Here is a 22,339-nt window from a genome sequence, read left to right as displayed (position 1 = left end):
ACCGACGCAAACCTGGAAAACAGTTGCGAGTAGCAACATCATCAATACCAGCTAACATCACACGCCTCACCGAAGAGAAGCAGTTCCAGCCATCACATTAGGGGTGAGTTAATTAAATGTTTGACCAAATATGACAGGCAAATTTTTAAGTTGATAATTTTGTATGGCCCGTGAATGATGTTATAAATATCCAAATGGTCCTTGGCAGAAAAAAGGTTCCCCACCCCTGGTCTAAAGCATGATCTTGAATGCTGCAACAGCCCAAGTTGTATTATTCTCCACCCCAGGAGTGGCCGCATCCAAGAAGCTGGTGAACGCCGACCTGAACCGCCTCAAGAACTACAAGACCATCATCGTGGCCACCGCCAACGCCAAGTGCATGGACCCGGCTGTCATCGCGGCCATCATCTCTCGCGAGTCGCGTGCTGGCGCTCTGCTCGTTAAAGGCTTTGGCGATAACGGCAATGGCTTCGGACTAATGCAGGTGGGTCCCGGGAATAGATTGACACTTGGGCCAATGTTGTTGGGCCAAAGTTCGGCCAACCACTTGGCAACGTTGGCCCAACCACATGACAATGTTGACTTAACATTTGACGAACCACTGACCCGTTTTAGACCACAGTATCATGTTTTCTGGGGAGCTGGGTTTATATGATTATTTAAGCGATTGATGTCTCTGGTCTCTCACCAGCTCAGTGTGGTAGAAAGGAGGTGTACGTTATCCCCTCCTATACCACCATATCCATTCACATGGTCCCTTCGGCGCTCACCCCGGACGGAATACGAAGACCAAGTTTTGCTGAATCACCACTTTGTTAATAACACCAAAAGCCACACGTTTCAGTGGGGATGTCCTAATCCTGAAAGGACAAGATACATCAGGGCAACAATTAAGAAACAAACAGCGTTTCACAGCATTCTCACAGAGTTAGCTTACACCCACCATTGCCAGTCCCTAGAGTTCCCATCCCCAGGTCCTTGTGGTACCTTGCTCTGGAGAACATGAGGAGTTGCCAGGGCACAGTATAAGCAAAACAGGCCCAGGGTGCAAGACACAGCACGTGCATGAACTCTGCGTGGGAGTTCATGGCCATGGGCTCGATATCCCTCGGTATATCAGTATCTCCCTGTGTGGCTCTGTGTCTCTCTTTCTCAGTGTCTCACTCTTTGTGACTGTATCACAAATATATCTGCATCACTCTCACTTTTTCGTTCTCACTTAACCTCAATGCCTGTCTCACTCTCTGTCACCATCTCAATGTTTGTCTCAGTATCTATGTTACTAGGTGTCTCTGTGTCTCACTTCACCTCTGTCTGAGCCCTATAACTCTTCCCTCAAAGGAAAGCCCATCCGCTTACCAAGCCCCATTAGATGAACCACCCCACTCAGGCAAACCCCAGGGCCACAAAAGAGAGGCAACTACTCACTTCGCAACCACAAAACATGATTAAAAATAGGAATAGGTTTTATCTTTTCTAGCAATTAAACAGGTGTTAAGATGTTCGCACACCATATAGATACCTTTTGCAAGGCATTAACCACACATACTTGTGGCAAAAGATGCAAACAAACATGGTCTGATAATGTATGCATTGTGTTTGAAACTGATTGGCCTACACCAGAGGCAGCCTTTTTCATGGCCCTGTCTCACCAGTATTAGACCAGAGAATGCCAAAAGGCGAACAGTACAAAGACAATGCAGGTATCAGAACACTTATAGCTTGGGTTGAGCAGTTATATTTTCATCAGTTTGGATACTGGCAAAAAGGTCCCATAGATATAACCACAAAACAATTTAATAATGCAACGAAAACCAACAAACCGGAACGCGTGACACAAAACCATAAATCAACACCGCAGATACTTGACGCCAAATATGGTTCAATCTTAATTTAGGAGCTTTCGTGACTGCAGGAATTATTCTTTGGTTCTTTTCGGTTAAGTCACGTCTAAAAATAAAATAATAAATTAAAATAACATATTACGACGTTTCGATTGCAACACAAGCAATCATCATCAGGTATAAAAGAAATAGCAACAAAAATCTAACTAGAAAACTATAGACAGACATACAAGCAGACAGACATCACAACGGCACACAGAGAGAGGACACAAATCGGCACAAAGAGAGGGGTCGTTTCTGTGACGGTCCCTTAAATATAGAGAGGGGGGGGGCGGGGACGGTGAGAGGGAGGGGGCAGAGAGAATTAGCATATCAATGAGTGTACTGCAACGTACTGCTGTTGCAAGTAAGATGACAATGTGGAACGGGCACGCAAAATTGAAAACGGGCACGCAAAATTGAAATTTAGGAGACAGGCACACGAAAATTAAATAACCTAGCAAAATATCGAAATGTGATGTAATACAACACAGAGAGTCGGTTAACACACAATTAACGCATATCCTGGTTGATTACGTGTTTCAAAATTTGCTAAGTTAGAATTTTAAGTGTGAAAATTCCAAAGAGAGGACACAGGTAGAGAGAACAAATAGCCAGAAAGAAAAAGGATAAGCTTAAAACTTCCCCGTAGAAGTGGTTCAATCTTAATTTAGGAGCTTTCGTGACTGCAGGAATTATTCTTTGGTTCTTTTCGGTTAAGTCACGTCTAAAAATAAAATAATAAATTAAAATAACATATTACGACGTTTCGATTGCAACACAAGCAATCATCATCAGGTATAAAAGAAATAGCAACAAAAATCTAACTAGAAAACTATAGACAGACATACAAGCAGACAGACATCACAACGGCACACAGAGAGAGGACACAAATCGGCACAAAGAGAGGGGTCGTTTCTGTGATGGTCCCTTAAATATAAAGAGGGGGGGGCGGGGACGGTGAGAGGGAGGGGGCAGAGAGAATTAGCATATCAATGAGTGTACTGCAACGTACTGCTGTTGCAAGTAAGATGACAATGTGGAACGGGCACGCAAAATTGAAAACGGGCACGCAAAATTGAAATTTAGGAGACAGGCACACGAAAATTAAATAACCTAGCAAAATATCGAAATGTGATGTAATACAACACAGAGAGTCGGTTAACACACAATTAACGCATATCCTGGTTGATTACGTGTTTCAAAATTTGCTAAGTTAGAATTTTAAGTGTGAAAATTCCAAAGAGAGGACACAGGTAGAGAGAACAAATAGCCAGAAAGAAAAAGGATAAGCTTAAAACTTCCCCGTAGAAGTGGTTCAATCTTAATTTAGGAGCTTTCGTGACTGCAGGAATTATTCTTTGGTTCTTTTCGGTTAAGTCACGTCTAAAAATAAAATAATAAATTAAAATAACATATTACGACGTTTCGATTGCAACACAAGCAATCATCATCAGGTATAAAAGAAATAGCAACAAAAATCTAACTAGAAAACTATAGACAGACATACAAGCAGACAGACATCACAACGGCACACAGAGAGAGGACACAAATCGGCACAAAGAGAGGGGTCGTTTCTGTGACGGTCCCTTAAATATAGAGAGGGGGGGCGGGGACGGTGAGAGGGAGGGGGCAGAGAGAATTAGCATATTAATGAGTGTACTGCAACGTACTGCTGTTGCAAGTAAGATGACAATGTGGAACGGGCACGCAAAATTGAAAACGGGCACGCAAAATCGAAATTTAGGAGACAGGCACACGAAAATTAAATAACCTAGCAAAATATCGAAATGTGATGTAATACAACACAGAGAGTCGGTTAACACACAATTAACGCATATCCTGGTTGATTACGTGTTTCAAAATTTGCTAAGTTAGAATTTTAAGTGTGAAAATTCCAAAGAGAGGACACAGGTAGAGAGAACAAATAGCCAGAAAGAAAAAGGATAAGCTTAAAACTTCCCCGTAGAAGTGGTTCAATCTTAATTTAGGAGCTTTCGTGACTGCAGGAATTATTCTTTGGTTCTTTTCGGTTAAGTCACGTCTAAAAATAAAATAATAAATTAAAATAACATATTACGACGTTTCGATTGCAACACAAGCAATCATCATCAGGTATAAAAGAAATAGCAACAAAAATCTAACTAGAAAACTATAGACAGACATACAAGCAGACAGACATCACAACGGCACACAGAGAGAGGACACAAATCGGCACAAAGAGAGGGGTCGTTTCTGTGACGGTCCCTTAAATATAGAGAGGGGGGGGCGGGGACGGTGAGAGGGAGGGGGCAGAGAGAATTAGCATATCAATGAGTGTACTGCAACGTACTGCTGTTGCAAGTAAGATGACAATGTGGAACAGGCACGCAAAATTGAAAACGGGCACGCAAAATTGAAATTTAGGAGACAGGCACACGAAAATTAAATAACCTAGCAAAATATCGAAATGTGATGTAATACAACACAGAGAGTCGGTTAACACACAATTAACGCATATCCTGGTTGATTACGTGTTTCAAAATTTGCTAAGTTAGAATTTTAAGTGTGAAAATTCCAAAGAGAGGACACAGGTAGAGAGAACAAATAGCCAGAAAGAAAAAGGATAAGCTTAAAACTTCCCCGTAGAAGTGGTTCAATCTTAATTTAGGAGCTTTCGTGACTGCAGGAATTATTCTTTGGTTCTTTTCGGTTAAGTCACGTCTAAAAATAAAATAATAAATTAAAATAACATATTACGACGTTTCGATTGCAACACAAGCAATCATCATCAGGTATAAAAGAAATAGCAACAAAAATCTAACTAGAAAACTATAGACAGACATACAAGCAGACAGACATCACAACGGCACACAGAGAGAGGACACAAATCGGCACAAAGAGAGGGGTCGTTTCTGTGACGGTCCCTTAAATATAGAGAGGGGGGGCGGGGACGGTGAGAGGGAGGGGGCAGAGAGAATTAGCATATCAATGAGTGTACTGCAACGTACTGCTGTTGCAAGTAAGATGACAATGTGGAACGGGCACGCAAAATTGAAAACGGGCACGCAAAATTGAAATTTAGGAGACAGGCACACGAAAATTAAATAACCTAGCAAAATATCGAAATGTGATGTAATACAACACAGAGAGTCGGTTAACACACAATTAACGCATATCCTGGTTGATTACGTGTTTCAAAATTTGCTAAGTTAGAATTTTAAGTGTGAAAATTCCAAAGAGAGGACACAGGTAGAGAGAACAAATAGCCAGAAAGAAAAAGGATAAGCTTAAAACTTCCCCGTAGAAGTGGTTCAATCTTAATTTAGGAGCTTTCGTGACTGCAGGAATTATTCTTTGGTTCTTTTCGGTTAAGTCACGTCTAAAAATAAAATAATAAATTAAAATAACATATTGCGACGTTTCGATTGCAACACAAGCAATCATCATCAGGTATAAAAGAAATAGCAACAAAAATCTAACTAGAAAACTATAGACAGACATACAAGCAGACAGACATCACAATGGCACACAGAGAGAGGACACAAATCGGCACAAAGAGAGGGGTCGTTTCTGTGACGGTCCCTTAAATATAGAGAGGGGGGGCGGGGACGGTGAGAGGGAGGGGGCAGAGAGAATTAGCATATCAATGAGTGTACTGCAACGTACTGCTGTTGCAAGTAAGATGACAATGTGGAACGGGCACGCAAAATTGAAAACGGGCACGCAAAATCGAAATTTAGGAGACAGGCACACGAAAATTAAATAACCTAGCAAAATATCGAAATGTGATGTAATACAACACAGAGAGTCGGTTAACACACAATTAACGCATATCCTGGTTGATTACGTGCTCCTAAATTAAGATTGAACCACTTCTACGGGGAAGTTTTAAGCTTATCCTTTTTCTTTCTGGCTATTTGTTCTCTCTACCTGTGTCCTCTCTTTGGAATTTTCACACTTAAAATTCTAACTTAGCAAATTTTGAAACACGTAATCAACCAGGATATGCGTTAATTGTGTGTTAACCGACTCTCTGTGTTGTATTACATCACATTTCGATATTTTGCCAGGTTATTTAATTTTCGTGTGCCTGTCTCCTAAATTTCAATTTTGCGTGCCCGTTTTCAATTTTGCGTGCCCGTTCCACATTGTCATCTTACTTGCAACAGCAGTACGTTGCAGTACACTCATTGATATGCTAATTCTCTCTGCCCCCTCCCTCTCACCGTCCCCGCCCCCCCCTCTCTATATTTAAGGGACCGTCACAGAAACGACCCCTCTCTTTGTGCCGATTTGTGTCCTCTCTCTGTGTGCCGTTGTGATGTCTGTCTGCTTGTATGTCTGTCTATAGTTTTCTAGTTAGATTTTTGTTGCTATTTCTTTTATACCTGATGATGATTGCTTGTGTTGCAATCGAAACGTCGTAATATGTTATTTTAATTTATTATTTTATTTTTAGACGTGACTTAACCGAAAAGAACCAAAGAATAATTCCTGCAGTCACGAAAGCTCCTAAATTAAGATTGAACCACTTCTACGGGGAAGTTTTAAGCTTATCCTTTTTCTTTCTGGCTATTTGTTCTCTCTACCTGTGTCCTCTCTTTGGAATTTTCACACTTAAAATTCTAACTTAGCAAATTTTGAAACACGTAATCAACCAGGATATGCGTTAATTGTGTGTTAACCGACTCTCTGTGTTGTATTACATCACATTTCGATATTTTGCTAGGTTATTTAATTTTCGTGTGCCTGTCTCCTAAATTTCAATTTTGCGTGCCCGTTTTCAATTTTGCGTGCCCGTTCAACATTGTCATCTTACTTGCAACAGCAGTACGTTGCAGTACACTCATTGATATGCTAATTCTCTCTGCCCCCTCCCTCTCACCGTCCCCGGCCCCCCCCCTCTCTATATTTAAGGGACCGTCACAGAAACGACCCCTCTCTTTGTGCCGATTTGTGTCCTCTCTCTGTGTGCCGTTGTGATGTCTGTCTGCTTGTATGTCTGTCTATAGTTTTCTAGTTAGATTTTTGTTGCTATTTCTTTTATACCTGATGATGATTGCTTGTGTTGCAATCGAAACGTCGTAATATGTTATTTTAATTTATTATTTTATTTTTAGACGTGACTTAACCGAAAAGAACCAAAGAATAATTCCTGCAGTCACGAAAGCTCCTAAATTAAGATTGAACCACTTCTACGGGGAAGTTTTAAGCTTATCCTTTTTCTTTCTGGCTATTTGTTCTCTCTACCTGTGTCCTCTCTTTGGAATTTTCACACTTAAAATTCTAACTTAGCAAATTTTGAAACACGTAATCAACCAGGATATGCGTTAATTGTGTGTTAACCGACTCTCTGTGTTGTATTACATCACATTTCGATATTTTGCTAGGTTATTTAATTTTCGTGTGCCTGTCTCCTAAATTTCAATTTTGCGTGCCCGTTTTCAATTTTGCGTGCCCGTTCCACATTGTCATCTTACTTGCAACAGCAGTACGTTGCAGTACACTCATTGATATGCTAATTCTCTCTGCCCCCTCCCTCTCACCGTCCCCGCCCCCCCCTCTCTATATTTAAGGGACCGTCACAGAAACGACCCCTCTCTTTGTGCCGATTTGTGTCCTCTCTCTGTGTGCCGTTGTGATGTCTGTCTGCTTGTATGTCTGTCTATAGTTTTCTAGTTAGATTTTTGTTGCTATTTCTTTTATACCTGATGATGATTGCTTGTGTTGCAATCGAAACGTCGTAATATGTTATTTTAATTTATTATTTTATTTTTAGACGTGACTTAACCGAAAAGAACCAAAGAATAATTCCTGCAGTCACGAAAGCTCCTAAATTAAGATTGAACCACTTCTACGGGGAAGTTTTAAGCTTATCCTTTTTCTTTCTGGCTATTTGTTCTCTCTACCTGTGTCCTCTCTTTGGAATTTTCACACTTAAAATTCTAACTTAGCAAATTTTGAAACACGTAATCAACCAGGATATGCGTTAATTGTGTGTTAACCGACTCTCTGTGTTGTATTACATCACATTTCGATATTTTGCTAGGTTATTTAATTTTCGTGTGCCTGTCTCCTAAATTTCAATTTTGCGTGCCCGTTTTCAATTTTGCGTGCCCGTTCCACATTGTCATCTTACTTGCAACAGCAGTACGTTGCAGTACACTCATTGATATGCTAATTCTCTCTGCCCCCTCCCTCTCACCGTCCCCGCCCCCCCCCTCTCTATATTTAAGGGACCGTCACAGAAACGACCCCTCTCTTTGTGCCGATTTGTGTCCTCTCTCTGTGTGCCGTTGTGATGTCTGTCTGCTTGTATGTCTGTCTATAGTTTTCTAGTTAGATTTTTGTTGCTATTTCTTTTATACCTGATGATGATTGCTTGTGTTGCAATCGAAACGTCGTAATATGTTATTTTAATTTATTATTTTATTTTTAGACGTGACTTAACCGAAAAGAACCAAAGAATAATTCCTGCAGTCACGAAAGCTCCTAAATTAAGATTGAACCACTTCTACGGGGAAGTTTTAAGCTTATCCTTTTTCTTTCTGGCTATTTGTTCTCTCTACCTGTGTCCTCTCTTTGGAATTTTCACACTTAAAATTCTAACTTAGCAAATTTTGAAACACGTAATCAACCAGGATATGCGTTAATTGTGTGTTAACCGACTCTCTGTGTTGTATTACATCACATTTCGATATTTTGCTAGGTTATTTAATTTTCGTGTGCCTGTCTCCTAAGTTTCAATTTTGCGTGCCCGTTTTCAATTTTGCGTGCCCGTTCCACATTGTCATCTTACTTGCAACAGCAGTACGTTGCAGTACACTCATTGATATGCTAATTCTCTCTGCCCCCTCCCTCTCACCGTCCCCGCCCCCCCCCTCTCTATATTTAAGGGACCGTCACAGAAACGACCCCTCTCTTTGTGCCGATTTGTGTCCTCTCTCTGTGTGCCGTTGTGATGTCTGTCTGCTTGTATGTCTGTCTATAGTTTTCTAGTTAGATTTGTGTTGCTATTTCTTTTATACCTGATGATGATTGCTTGTGTTGCAATCGAAACGTCGTAATATGTTATTTTAATTTATTATTTTATTTTTAGACGTGACTTAACCGAAAAGAACCAAAGAATAATTCCTGCAGTCACGAAAGCTCCTAAATTAAGATTGAACCACTTCTACGGGGAAGTTTTAAGCTTATCCTTTTTCTTTCTGGCTATTTGTTCTCTCTACCTGTGTCCTCTCTTTGGAATTTTCACACTTAAAATTCTAACTTAGCAAATTTTGAAACACGTAATCAACCAGGATATGCGTTAATTGTGTGTTAACCGACTCTCTGTGTTGTATTACATCACATTTCGATATTTTGCTAGGTTATTTAATTTTCGTGTGCCTGTCTCCTAAATTTCAATTTTGCGTGCCCGTTTTCAATTTTGCGTGCCCGTTCCACATTGTCATCTTACTTGCAACAGCAGTACGTTGCAGTACACTCATTGATATGCTAATTCTCTCTGCCCCCTCCCTCTCACCGTCCCCGCCCCCCCCTCTCTATATTTAAGGGACCGTCACAGAAACGACCCCTCTCTTTGTGCCGATTTGTGTCCTCTCTCTGTGTGCCGTTGTGATGTCTGTCTGCTTGTATGTCTGTCTATAGTTTTCTAGTTAGATTTTTGTTGCTATTTCTTTTATACCTGATGATGATTGCTTGTGTTGCAATCGAAACGTCGTAATATGTTATTTTAATTTATTATTTTAATTTTAGACGTGACTTAACCGAAAAGAACCAAAGAATAAGCCAAATATGGTTCTCTCCCAGATGCCGATAGTACAACGACCCTCTTGGAATCACAGATCTTGCTCCCTGAAAATGAGTGGCACACTCAATTCCCATAATTTTCCAGTCACCGCGAATAATTCCCCTTGATCCAAGGGTACGTCCTCTCACTCTCTCCTGCACTGGGTGGGATGTTGACCTTGGACTAAATAAGCTTTATTTCGTTATTTGTTAATCGGCAGGACCAGAGCCCCATATGTGTCGAATTAATAAGGGTTTACTGTACTTGAAAATGCTGCCTGGGCGAGACTCTTCTCACTCTCCAGCAAAGGAGGGTGTTGAACTCGAACAAGGTAAGTTGAAACTGAATTAGTGTGTGGTAACATTCACTGTTCCACTCTGCAACACGGGACAATGTTGCACACAAACAAGGTACAGTAGGGGGAAGTGAGAACCCAAAATCTTGCAGTCCCGAATCCGCTGTACTGCCATGAGCGCTCCCACTGCTGTGTAAACTAAAATATTAGCTCTGTGATCTAGCGTTCAGAATTATAAGGTAGAAAAGAAATAGGCATCAAATTATTCTCGTGTCACAGAAGAAAGGTTGTAAGGATGAGCATGCACATTTTCCGAACTCAAATCCTCTCTCGAGTATGATAAGAAATAGTCTGGTTGTTTCCTAAATTTTGCACAATAACAAATATATATAACTCCTTCACTAATGTCTTTGATACATTTTGAAATAATTAAGCATCTTAAGACAGTTGGCCCTGCACTGCGACCCTAGCGTTACACGTGATAGTAGATGAACACCATGATAAACAATTGAGATTCTAACCTAAAACTGCATTGCCAATTTGTTTTTTTCTGAGATCGTTCAGGTAACATAGACACAGGTAAATATGCGTGTAACTGCCTTAACTGGAATTGTGTCCTTTACCTGGAAAAGCACAGGTACACACCACACGCATTTGTTACACACCCATACCTGTTAACCCCTTATCAGTGCCTACCTTATTACAGACCAATTCAGACTTTATTGGTCACCCCGTGCCCTTATAAACCTCAACGTTCATCCTACAAAGTCCCATCAAAAGGGAGATAAACAAACAAATAGACTAAAATTACATGTCTAAATAAAAATAGTTAAATGTATAAATTTGGATAATTGGTGTCAATGTACCATGAACCCAAGTCACATAAGTTTGCTTCCCGCTCATGACACCTACATTGGGAGTGAATATTTGAACTGGTCCGGGGCATCCCCTCAATTGACTTAGCCTCAAATTAGTAAAATGTACGGTGTGTATGCATCAGCACTGGCAGTTGTATGTGGTGCTTGCTACACCACCTCATTGTGTGCCGTTGCGGCCTTCGGAGGTGCTTACTAACAGAACTTGCCCAACAGTCTGGTTAAGGCTATATTAAGCATCGGTGTTTTTGTCCAGGTGGACAAGCGCTTCCACAACACAGTGGGTACGTGGGACAGCGAAGACCACTTGAAGCAGGGCACGGGCATCCTCATCGACATGATCAGTGCCATCAAGAAGAAGTTCCCTAACTGGACCCAGGACCAGCAGATGAAAGGTCCCGTAAGAGCACCAGCAATAGCGCCTCTTCACAAACATTCACAGCTTCTCTCTCCACTGCACCACCATCCACTCTCTGTGCCACTTACATCAACCTGAAGATGGAAGCTCCCTGACTACAAAACCTCTCTCACCTGTTCTCAAGGAATCATGACCTCTCTCCGGACCAAAGACAAAGATTTCCCGTATAGCCTTAACATACCATTTGGGAAAGTGCTATTAGCAAGCACCTATGAAAGCCAACACGGTACATGAGGGAGTGAGTGGCCAGCACTACGACTGGCTACCTTTGTCTTCCCAGTGGCAATGTTTTTACATACCGCACCAGATACTCATTTGAGGCTGAGTCGACCTAAGGGAGGTACCACCACTGTATGCACTGCTGTAATCATACCAGCTACCACCACTGTCAATATGCACTGCTGTCATCATAGCAGGTACCAGCACATTCAGTATGCACTGCTTTTGTTAAACCATGTGTAGAGGAGTATAATGGGGACGTGACGTCATGTGTGACGTCAAGGAACGTGTGACGTCAAGGAACGTGTGACGTGATGTGTGCTGGGCAGTTCGATTATGTCACGTCTCCTAGAGTATTTAAGGGAGAACCCGTGACGAAAGCGGGGTCACTGTGGGAACGGATAGAGTGAGAAGGGTAGAGAGGGAACCAGGATGTAGAGGGACGAAGTCGTGAGTCTGGAAGGACGCCGGTGGTAGCCAATGGAGGTGCTTCTCTCTCCGTTCGGTGGAGTTGGCAGAGTCCCCGATCCGACACGGAGAGAGAGACCGGAGCTAGCCGGGCAGGGACCAGGACTCAGCATAGGACCCCTAACCCCTGGGAGTTGTGTACCCTTGTGTTAGATTGTAATAGCTTTAATAACCTTACCTCCATCCCCTTGCGTCCTGGGAACTCCTCAACACATGTACCACCACAGTATGCACTGCTGTTATCATAGCAGCTACCACCACAGGCAATATGCACTGCTGTACTGATAGCAGGTACCACCACAGTATGCACTGCTGTATTAATAGCAGGTTACACCACAGTCACTAGCCACTGCTGTAGTGATACCACGAACCACCATAGTCCGTGTGCACTGCTGTAGTGATAGTGCATACCGTCAATGTGTGTGTGCGTAAGTCCATGTGTGGGTGTTAGTCAATGTGTGTGCGGTGGTGTGCGTGTTTAGACAACTACTCTTTTTAATTAAGTTACTTTTTTTCACAATAATAATGCCTGCGTCTAAGTCCATGTGTGCGTGTAGGTCGATGTTCATGTCTGCGGCGATGTGTGTTTGTGTGCGCCAATGTGTGTGTGTGTGAGTCTGTGTGTCAGAGTCGATGTGTTTGTGTGCGAGTCGATATGTCTGTGTCAGTCTGTGTGTGTGTGTGTTAGTCGCTGTGTGTGCGTCGCTCCATGTGAGTCAGTGTAAGTCCATTTCTTTCTGTGTGTTTTGGTCCACGTGTGCGTGTGAGTCCATGTGTGTCTGTGTACATAAGTCTATGTGTGTGTGTCAGTCCATGTGTGTGTGGCTCTATGTGCGTGTGTGAGTGGCCTGGCACAAGCGTCGTGGTGACGTTACCGCCACTTAGTGGCGAACGGCGGTTGTTGTTGTGTGTGAGTACATGTATGTTTGTGTGGGAGTCTGTGTGTACGGCAATGTGTGAATGTGTGGGAGAGTCCATGTGTGTGTGTGCGTCGATATGTGTGTGTAAGTTCATATGTGTGTGGCAGTCTATGTATGTCTGTAAGTCGATGTGTGTGTGGGTCCATGTGTGTGTGTAAGTCCCTGTCTTAGTCGATATGCGTGTCTTTATAAGTCCATATGTGTGTTGTGTATGTCAATGTGTGTGTGAGTCTTATGTACCATCAGACACTCCATGCGACGCTCACAACAACGAGCGGAGCCCCGGGTGGCTAAAGCACAGAAAGTTGGCACAGTAGGGGGCACAGGTGCTGCATCAGCCAGTCGTCTCAGTCAGTCAACCTGTAGCATCTGAGTCTGTCCCGTGACCTCCTGCCAGCAGGCGTTCGACACTTCACGTGGCCTCCTCGCGCACCTATAGCCCCGTCCCCTTCCCCCCCCCCCCTCACCATGCCCAGTATAAACCCCTTGACTTCGGCTTCTCTCCCACTTCAGTAAAATTTATTGCTGTGGTTGTCACACCTGATGATGATTGCTTGTGTTGCAATCGAAACGTCGTGATTTAATTTATTTATTTTTATCTTTTACTTTTTAATTGTCTTTACCTACGTGACTTTACCGAAAGAACCAGGAGTATGGATCCTTGCAGTCACGAAAACTTCAAATATAGATATATACATACGTATGCATGTATATAATGTGGAGTGGTGGCAATAATGTATAATTATGGGGAGCGGTAGCACAACGGTTAGCACATTGTTGCTAAGAACCCTGAGATCGATGCCCACTCACAACGCACATTTGTAAATAATATTTGAACCGGTCCTGGACCTCCCCTAGGTCGACTCAGCCTTAACATAGTCCGTGATGTGGTCTGTAAACATCACGATTGGGAGACAAAGGTAGCTCGGCGTAGTACTGGCTAACCGCATTTGCCCTTGTTAAATGTTAAAGGGAAGCTCTGTATTCTTCTCTTACATATGTAATGTAGTAACTCGGCGGGAGACGACTTCACGGGTAGCACACTCTTTATTTCACCAACTTCGGTTCACAGGCGACTAACACCCACTGTAGTATCTCGGGTGACTAACACCCACGTGGTTACTCGGGTGACTAACACCCACTTGGTTACCCGGGTGACTAACACCCACTTAGCTACTCGGTGACTAACACCCACTTGGTTACTCGGGTGACTAACACCCACTTAGCTACTCGGGTGACTAACACCCACTTGGTTACTCGGGTGACTAACACCCACTTAGCTACTCGGGTGACTAACACCCACTGAGCTACTCGGGTGACCAACACCCTCTTAGCTACCCTGGCGACTAACGCCCACTGAGCTACTCTGGCGACTAACGCCCACTGAGCTACTCGGGTGACAAACACCCACTGAGCTACTCGGGTGACCAACACCCACTGAGCTACTCTGGCGACTAACGCCCACTGAGCTACTCTGGACACACCCTGCCGGGGTGTCCGTCTCGACTGTGGGTCCCCCAGTCCCGACCCACGTGGGCATCGAACCACGGGTCCCACAGTCTCGCCTCCGAGCCACACAGGGCCCCGGTCCCTACAAGGACAGCGGGACTAGGGGTCTCGGGGCACTATCTCTTCAACTCCGTCTTCGATCTTCAACTGGTTAACAACCCCGAGTGCTCTCGCGCGTCCCCCTTTATACCCCACCTGCGGACGTCGCTGAGAGCACCCATCCTATTTGACCAATCACTGGGCACTCGCTACGATCCTGTTTTCCCACATCTCAGCGTGCCTCACCACCCACGCCGCGCCGCCCCGTCTTCCGTCACTCCCGGCGCGCGCGTCCATACCACGCCCACAACGCGTGCCCAACCCCGCACCCCGTGCCGCCCCGTGATCCATCACTGTCACAGTCGGCGCGCGTCAACACCACCACTACATCACCCCCTACCACATAGCTCGCAGCCGACCCGGCTGCTATAAAAATATACAACACCCCCTCCCCCCAGTGTGCCCCGTAACACAACAACAAGAACAACAACCAACGTAACAACACAACACAACGCGAACACTGCCATCCGCAACCATCAACCAATGCCACTACACAACAACAGAACAATATATACAATCCGGCGAGTGACAATACCAAATGTGTATGCAGAAAAAAAAAATAAAAAAAAAATTCCATTTTATTTTTTTTTCTTCTCTTCCGACTCGTGCAGCGTCCCATTCTTTCCGAGCGTCCCTAGAACGGGACATTACCCCGGCAGAGGGGGAACACCGGGCGAGCTCGGTGTTGAAAAATGTCTTCATGAAAAGTGTTGTGCCCTAGCCCGAGTCCGCCTTGCCGGTCCGTCGTATGGCACCAGACGCGGTTGACCGTCCGGCGGTGCCGGGAGTTCAGGAAGGCACGGGCCAGGCATCGGGGACCCGCGCGTGCCGCGGGGTTCCGGTTCCCGACGGTCAGCAGCCGTCAGGCCCGAGACACCGGGTTTAGTTGGGATGACTTGTGGGCCTGGTCGTCGTCCCGACGTGGTCCCGTGGCGCGCTGACGCGGGGCCCGGCACCCGGCTGCGACGTGACCCCGAAGGCCGCAGTTGTAGCAGACGACGAGGGACGTCGTAGGTTTCGGTTGCTCCAGCTTGCGGGATGAACGTGTGGGTGAACGACCTCCCGTTCTCCACTCCCCCGGACGCGATACAGCGAAGGCCTGCTCCCGATCCGCAGCTGGCTGAGGCTCGGCGATCGTGGCGGCCAGTGCCGCGTTCTCCGCCAATTTGCAGACGACCGTCGGCTTGCGCTTGAGGACCTCGTACGCGTGAATACTCGTGGCGATCGCCAGGGAGCAGATATCCATTTCGTCCGCCACATTAATGGGGACTCCCAACTCGTGGGCCAACGCCAGCAGCTGCTCCGTCACCATGGCGTCCTTCCCCTCCTTGTCCATGCGGGGAAAAGCTGCGTCCGCCAAGGCGAGCAGCGCCGTGCGATAGGCGAGCGTTGTTTCCCCAACCACCTTCCGCCGATCGTAGAATTGGTGGCGGCAGGTCGAGGGCGGGCCGAACACCTTAGCCATCAGGTGTAGCGCGGCCTGGAGCGTTGAGCGAGACGACCTTGGGGCCGATGTGAAGGCTGCAAGCGCGTCGTCGTCGAGCATCGCTGGCAGAGCGCGCAGGGCAGTGGTGTCGGACCACCCCGACATTTCTTGATGTGCGAGGAACCTTCGGTGGAAGGCTCCCCAGTCGCCTCCGTCTGCCTTGAACGCCGACAGCGCGGGCAATCGTTGCTGGAGGACTCGGTCGTCGTCGTCGTCGGAACGATTTTCCCCCGCGCCACTGTGGTTGTACAAAATGTTGGCTCTGTCAGCAGTCGCACCCTGGAGAGCTCCGGCGCGCGCCGATGACGCGGGCCGCGCTGAGTGGAGATCTCCGGCCACGTGGTGTCCCCGCTTCCCGCCAAACAATGGCGGTCCCTCAAAAACGGCGCCAACTTCATAACTTTTGGCGCGAAGCGCCTTTTGGCGGGAACCCTCCAGCCGCGCCGCCTCCTCCAACCCCGCAGCCGTCCCTCCGCCCGCTGGAACGGAGATCTCTGCCAAAACTGCAGCGGCGGCGAGCAGCAACTCCGCCAGGCGGGAGTGCGCGTCCTGTAGGCTGGTGTCGGGAGGCGAGCTGAGCGTCGGCCATCGCCGCGAAGTGCTGCATCGGCGGCAACTCCTCGTCCTCTCCTCCCGAGGTTGGTGTCTCCGGTACGCCGTCGTCTTCCCGATCTCGCTCGTGGGTACGGGTAGTCTTCCTAGTATCCATTCTTCTTGAAGACAGGTTTACTTCTGACGCCAGTTGTAATGTAGTAACTCGGCGGGAGACGACTTCACGGGTAGCACACTCTTTATTTCACCAACTTTGGTTCACAGGCGACTAACACCCACTGTAGTATCTCGGGTGACTAACACCCACTTGGTTACTCGGGTGACTAACACCCACTTGGTTACCCGGGTGACTAACACCCACTTAGCTACTCGGTGACTAACACCCACTTGGTTACTCGGGTGACTAACACCCACTTAGCTACTCGGGTGACTAACACCCACTTGGTTACTCGGGTGACTAACACCCACTTAGCTACTCGGGTGACTAACACCCACTGAGCTACTCGGGTGACCAACACCCTCTTAGCTACCCTGGCGACTAACGCCCACTGAACTACTCTGGCGACTAACGCCCACTGAGCTACTCGGGTGACAAACACCCACTGAGCTACTCGGGTGACCAACACCCACTGAGCTACTCTGGCGACTAACGCCCACTGAGCTACTCTGGACACACCCTGCCGGGGTGTCCGTCTCGACTGTGGGTCCCCCAGTCCCGACCCACGTGGGCGTCGAACCACGGGTCCCACAGTCTCGCCTCCGAGCCACACAGGGCCCTGGTCCCTACAAGGACAGCGGGACTAGGGGTCTCGGGGCACTATCTCTTCAACTCCGTCTTCGATCTTCAACTGGTTAACAACCCCGAGTGCTCTCGCGCGTCCCCCTTTATACCCCACCTGCGGACGTCGCTGAGAGCACCCATCCTATTTGACCAATCACTGGGCACTCGCTACGATCCTGTTTTCCCACATCTCAGCGTGCCTCACCACCCACGCCGCGCCGCCCCGTCATCCGTCACTCCCGGCGCGCGCGTCCATACCACGCCCACAACGCGTGCCCAACCCCGCACCCCGTGCCGCCCCGTGATCCATCACTGTCACAGTCGGCGCGCGTCAACACCACCACTACACATATAAAAGTCTCTGCGCGCGCCCGCTTGCGAGGGATTTGGCTCTCGGACGGTGGGGTAAAAAAAATTACCAGGCAGCACGCCCTAAGCCCCGCGGCGGGAATAGGTTATTCCATTTTCTCATCCCTAAACTTTAAAGTGGTTTAATGAACAAATTTGTGGCATTCTTATTTTAATTATTTACTCATTGCGCCACATCGACCATACCAACTAACGACAATTGCCTGGGGGGGGGGGGCGGACCCTGCCAAGTGATGTGCGTTCGGTCCAGCTCACGGGGGAAATTTTATTTTACACGTTTAACATGCAATAAATACACACATCACGCTGCGGATTTTTCTTCACAGTCTGATGTCCTCTTCGCCCTCCCCCCCCAACACGATCCGTCCAGTTTATACTACAGAGTCAGTAGATAATTATATTTAAGTTCTTGGATACCATTATTCTTACACTGACGGGGGGATGGGTGTGGGGGTAGCGGCCCAGCCTGCCAAAGTGCTGCCTCACCATGCCTTGGCAATGTAGGCCAGGACGGAGGCTCCACATGGGACTAAGCCTCACCAAGCCTATGGTAAGTACAAATTTCCTTGCTTCCTACGCTACAAAACTGTTGTTTTATTCATCACCTTGGAAATATATTATTTTTGTTTCTGTGCTCACAACATATATTTTGTTCATAACTTGCCCATTACTTTCATCTTTTTATTCTGTCAACTCACATTCAAATACACCTCTCAATGCAAATATCACCTTACTATTATTACATTACTTATCTTCACTTACAACTTTCGTGACTGCAGGAATTCAGATTTTTTTTTTGCCTGTTTCGGTTAAGTCACGTAGCTACAAACATTTCAATACATTTTGCCTTTGTCACTATGCCATACACACCATACAAATCTCTCAACAAATATTTGCTGTTCATTACTTGCCCATTACTTACATCATCATTATTTTGTGTAAACTCACGTTCAAATATCATCTTTATTATTGTGTTAACTCACGTTCTAATACACCCATTTTTACCAATATCATCTTCCTGTTATTACATTACTTCTCTTCACTTACAGCTTTTGTCCCTGCAGGGTTTCATATTCTTTGAATTTTTCTGTGACATCACGTAGCTACAAACATTTAAATATTTTTTGCATTTGTCACATTGCCATACACCATACAAATCGATAAAAAAAAATCCTTTATTACTTGCCCTTTACTTTCATCTTCATTCTTGTGTGCACTCACGTTCAAATATCATCTTTATTATTGTGTGAACTCACGTTCTAATACACATACGTTTAAAAAAATCACCTTCCTATTATTACTTTCCTTCTCTTCACTTACAGCTTTCATGACTACAGGATTTCAGATTATTTGCCTCTTTCTGTTACGTCACATAGCTACAAACATTTTTGACAATTTTGCATTTCTCACTATGCCATACACACCATACAAATCGTAAACCTATTTTTTTGGGCTTATAACTTGGCCATTGCTTTCATCTTTATTATTGTGTCAACTCACGTTCAAATACACCTATATTTTTACATTTCACCTTCCTATTCTTACACTACTTATCTTCACTTACACCTTTCGTGACTGCATTATTTCATATTCTTTGCCGCCCGGGTAAAACTACATGGCCGCGAGTCGCAGCCATTCCCTCTATACCTTCGCGTGCGACAGGGATGTCTTCTGGATGTCACATTATTTCACATCTATTTTTACCACGTACTTCATTAAGCCTTCAATCTGCTACAGATACAATGGGAGGCTGATCGATGCCCGGGTGCGATCAAGGGATGGATCCCTATTACGCAACCATGTTATGTATGCCCATTATCTGGTAATTGCTGTTCACTCAGAGGACGAGTTGGAGGTGCTGCTGCTCAACTTGGAGCTTGCCATTAAGAGTCGGGGCCTTGCCATCAGCCCCACCAAAACTAAGCACCTGCCTGGGTATTTTGTACCATCGGACACTCCACCCCCACAACTCCCAATTGGTGATGGGCCGCTTGTGGAGAGTTTGCCATACCTGGGCAGTGTGCTTATCACCGGCTCCGGTTTAACAGCAGAGGTCTCACTCCGAATCAGTCGAGCGGCATTGTTTTTTCATCGGTTGCGTAATGCTGTGTGGAAGCTACCTGGTCTGTCGCTCCGCACGAAGCTTCAGGTCTTCTCGGCCACGGTCATTCCCTCCCTTCTCTACGCTTGCGAAACGTGGACCCCCCTAATGGAGCATCTTCGCCGGTTGGAAACATTTAGACTGGCCTGCCTACGATCCATCCTGGGTTTAACCAGGCTGGATTGTGTGAGGAGCTCAAATCCTTGAAAGATCTGGGCAAAGTCCCATCGGTGAGCTCTTCCGGCAGGCAAGGCTGCGTTGGTTGGGTCATGTAGCCTGCATGCCCAGCCACCGCATGCCTAAACAGATTTTGTTCGGCCGGATCGAGGGGGCTAAACGGGCGCGGCATGGGCTAGAAAAGAGATGGAGTGATGTGGTACAGGAGGACGTGGAGCTGAGTGGACTTGCCGATGACTGATACCAGCGGTGTCAAGATCGGCCTCTGTGGAGGAGGCTCGTGAAGGACGCTACTGGGCAGTTGGAGGCAGTCGCCCTCCAGCAACAACGGAGGGTGGAGGAGCGACGCTCACAACAACGAGCGGAGCGCCGGGTGGCTAAAGCACAGCAAGTTAGCACAGTAAGGGGCACAGGTGGTGCATCAGCCAGTCATCTCAGTCAGCCGACCCATTGCACCTGGGTCTGCCAGCGGGCGTTCGTCACTTCACGTGGCCTCAAGGTGCACATGGCCTGGCACAAGCGTCGTGGTGATGTCACCGCCACTTAGTGGCGAATGGCGGTTGCTGTTGTGTAGGTCGATGTGTGTGTCTGTATTTTTCGCCTGGGCAACGGGGGATACTTACCGCTAGTACCTAATAAATGAAACTTGAATCTTAAATATAAAGAATAAAATACATCTGTTTGTGTGAAGCAGCAAAAACTCTCAAACGCCGAGCTCTGACGTCATGAAATTTGCACAGCTTATGCTGTCTGGAATTTTTAAGTGAACGCGACTATTTTCAGCTCGTACGTCATTCCCTTCCAGTTGCCAAAATCAACCTTACGTATAAGTGGGTTAAGGTTGAATTTCCTTGAGTGAAAAACATCAGATTTAGTTACATTGATTTGTTTAGGATTTGTTCTTTCTTTCAAGCATCAATCCAAGATAAGAATCCAAGACCCGGGCGAAGCCGGGTAGTAAAGCTCGTATATATATAAAATATGTTCACTTTAATGTGTATACAATGTATATTTTATGTGTATATGTATGTGTAATACAGAAGACATCTTGGCATAAGACATACGTCAACACGGATATCACTCTGTGCACATTAACACATGCAATATATTTTTACATATGCAATGTATATATGTGTGTATACAATGTATAAAATGTATGTAATCCACATGTATGTAATCCACATGTATGTACAGGAGGTATCTCGGCATATAACGCTGGCACGCGGAACGTGGGGTCGTATGCCAACATGGACATCGGCACGACGGGCGACGACTACGCCAACGACGTGGTCGCCAGGGCCCAGTATCTCCGTGACAACGGCCACTTCTAGTTGGGGGGGGGGGAGTCTCAGAGGCACAAACACAGATATGCGCAGAGACAGCCGAACAAAGACAGATTCCTCTGTATAGCCTTTGTATGTATGTTGAACTTATTTCGCACCATACATAGTCAACCGTGATAATCGGATGTGTGGGGGGACGAACAATAAACTAAACACAAAAAGGGGTACTAAGTTATCGAGTTTAAATCTAGATTTAGCAGACTGGTTGGGCAAGTACTGCTAGCGAGTAGCATTTATGAAGTAGGCTTTCGCGACCAATATCCATAATATAGGTTTTTGGGTTAGATCGCGTACATATAAAAAAACTTCGTACTCAGATTGTAAATTTTATGGCCTGGCTCTCCAACACACTGGTGTGCTGTACTCTTGACGAATTGGCACGTTCTATTTACGTGACAAACCTTACTAGTTTGCTGTGTCGGGTGGTGGCGGGTTTTAACGACACATTTATATATTTATGCGATCTAACCCACAAAACCTCTTAAGCATTTATGAAGGCTGGAACAGCACAATCGGGGTGGGTGGCCAGCACCATGCTCGGTCACCTTTGTCTCCTCAGTGAAGATGTTTACAAATCGTAACAGTACACATTTGAGGCCGAGTTGACCCAGGGCATGCTCAGGGCTCGTTTAGATAATCGTAACTGGTGTTTGCAGTGATCAGGAATCGGACAAATATGCAGACACAAACACAATAACAGCCGCCATTTGCCACTAATGGACACAAACATCTCCATAACCATTGTACCATGCTTGGTAAATGATGGGCTATTCACTGAAGTCATTTACGAAATTATGTAATTAAAACATACTTTCCATGTGTGTGAGTGAACTTTGTCTATATTGTGGGGAGCGGTAGTGGAGCAGTTAGTGCGCTGCGCTATAAACCCGGCCACGCGAATTTGATTCCCGCTCACGGCCAACACCAGTGACTTATTTTAACTGGTCCTGGGCCTCCCCTAGTCGATTCAGCCTCAAATGAGTACTGGTGCAGTATGTAAACATCGCCACTGAGGAGACAAAGGCGGCCGGGCGTGGTGCTGGTCACCCACGCACTTGTGTGATGTGCCG

The 22,339-nt window shown here is 45.9% G+C and overlaps 1 protein-coding gene across 2 annotated transcripts in view; it reads left to right on the top strand.

Moving 5' to 3' along the window:
* The window catches only part of LOC144737513 (lysozyme g-like), a 40,164-nt gene extending 18,076 nt beyond the window's left edge, over positions 1-22,088 (top strand). The window contains exons 6-8 of one of the 2 annotated variants that reach the window (XM_078620233.1): positions 288-484; positions 11,084-11,222; positions 21,121-22,088. In XM_078620233.1, the coding sequence (XP_078476359.1) occupies positions 288-484; positions 11,084-11,222; positions 21,121-21,257 (473 nt within the window). In that variant the 3' untranslated portion in view covers positions 21,258-22,088. The remainder of the gene's footprint in view (positions 1-287; positions 485-11,083; positions 11,223-21,120) is intronic. The other variant, XM_078620232.1, reaches the window with a different exon arrangement.
* The last annotated feature ends 251 nt before the right edge of the window (positions 22,089-22,339 follow it).

Source organism: Lampetra planeri, chromosome 71 (genome assembly GCF_965212315.1).
Source record: "Lampetra planeri chromosome 71, kcLamPlan1.2.h2, whole genome shotgun sequence".
Taxonomy (NCBI): domain Eukaryota; kingdom Metazoa; phylum Chordata; class Hyperoartia; order Petromyzontiformes; family Petromyzontidae; genus Lampetra; species Lampetra planeri.
Note: the sequence above shows the minus strand (reverse complement) of the source record. Positions and strands in the feature narration are given on the sequence as shown.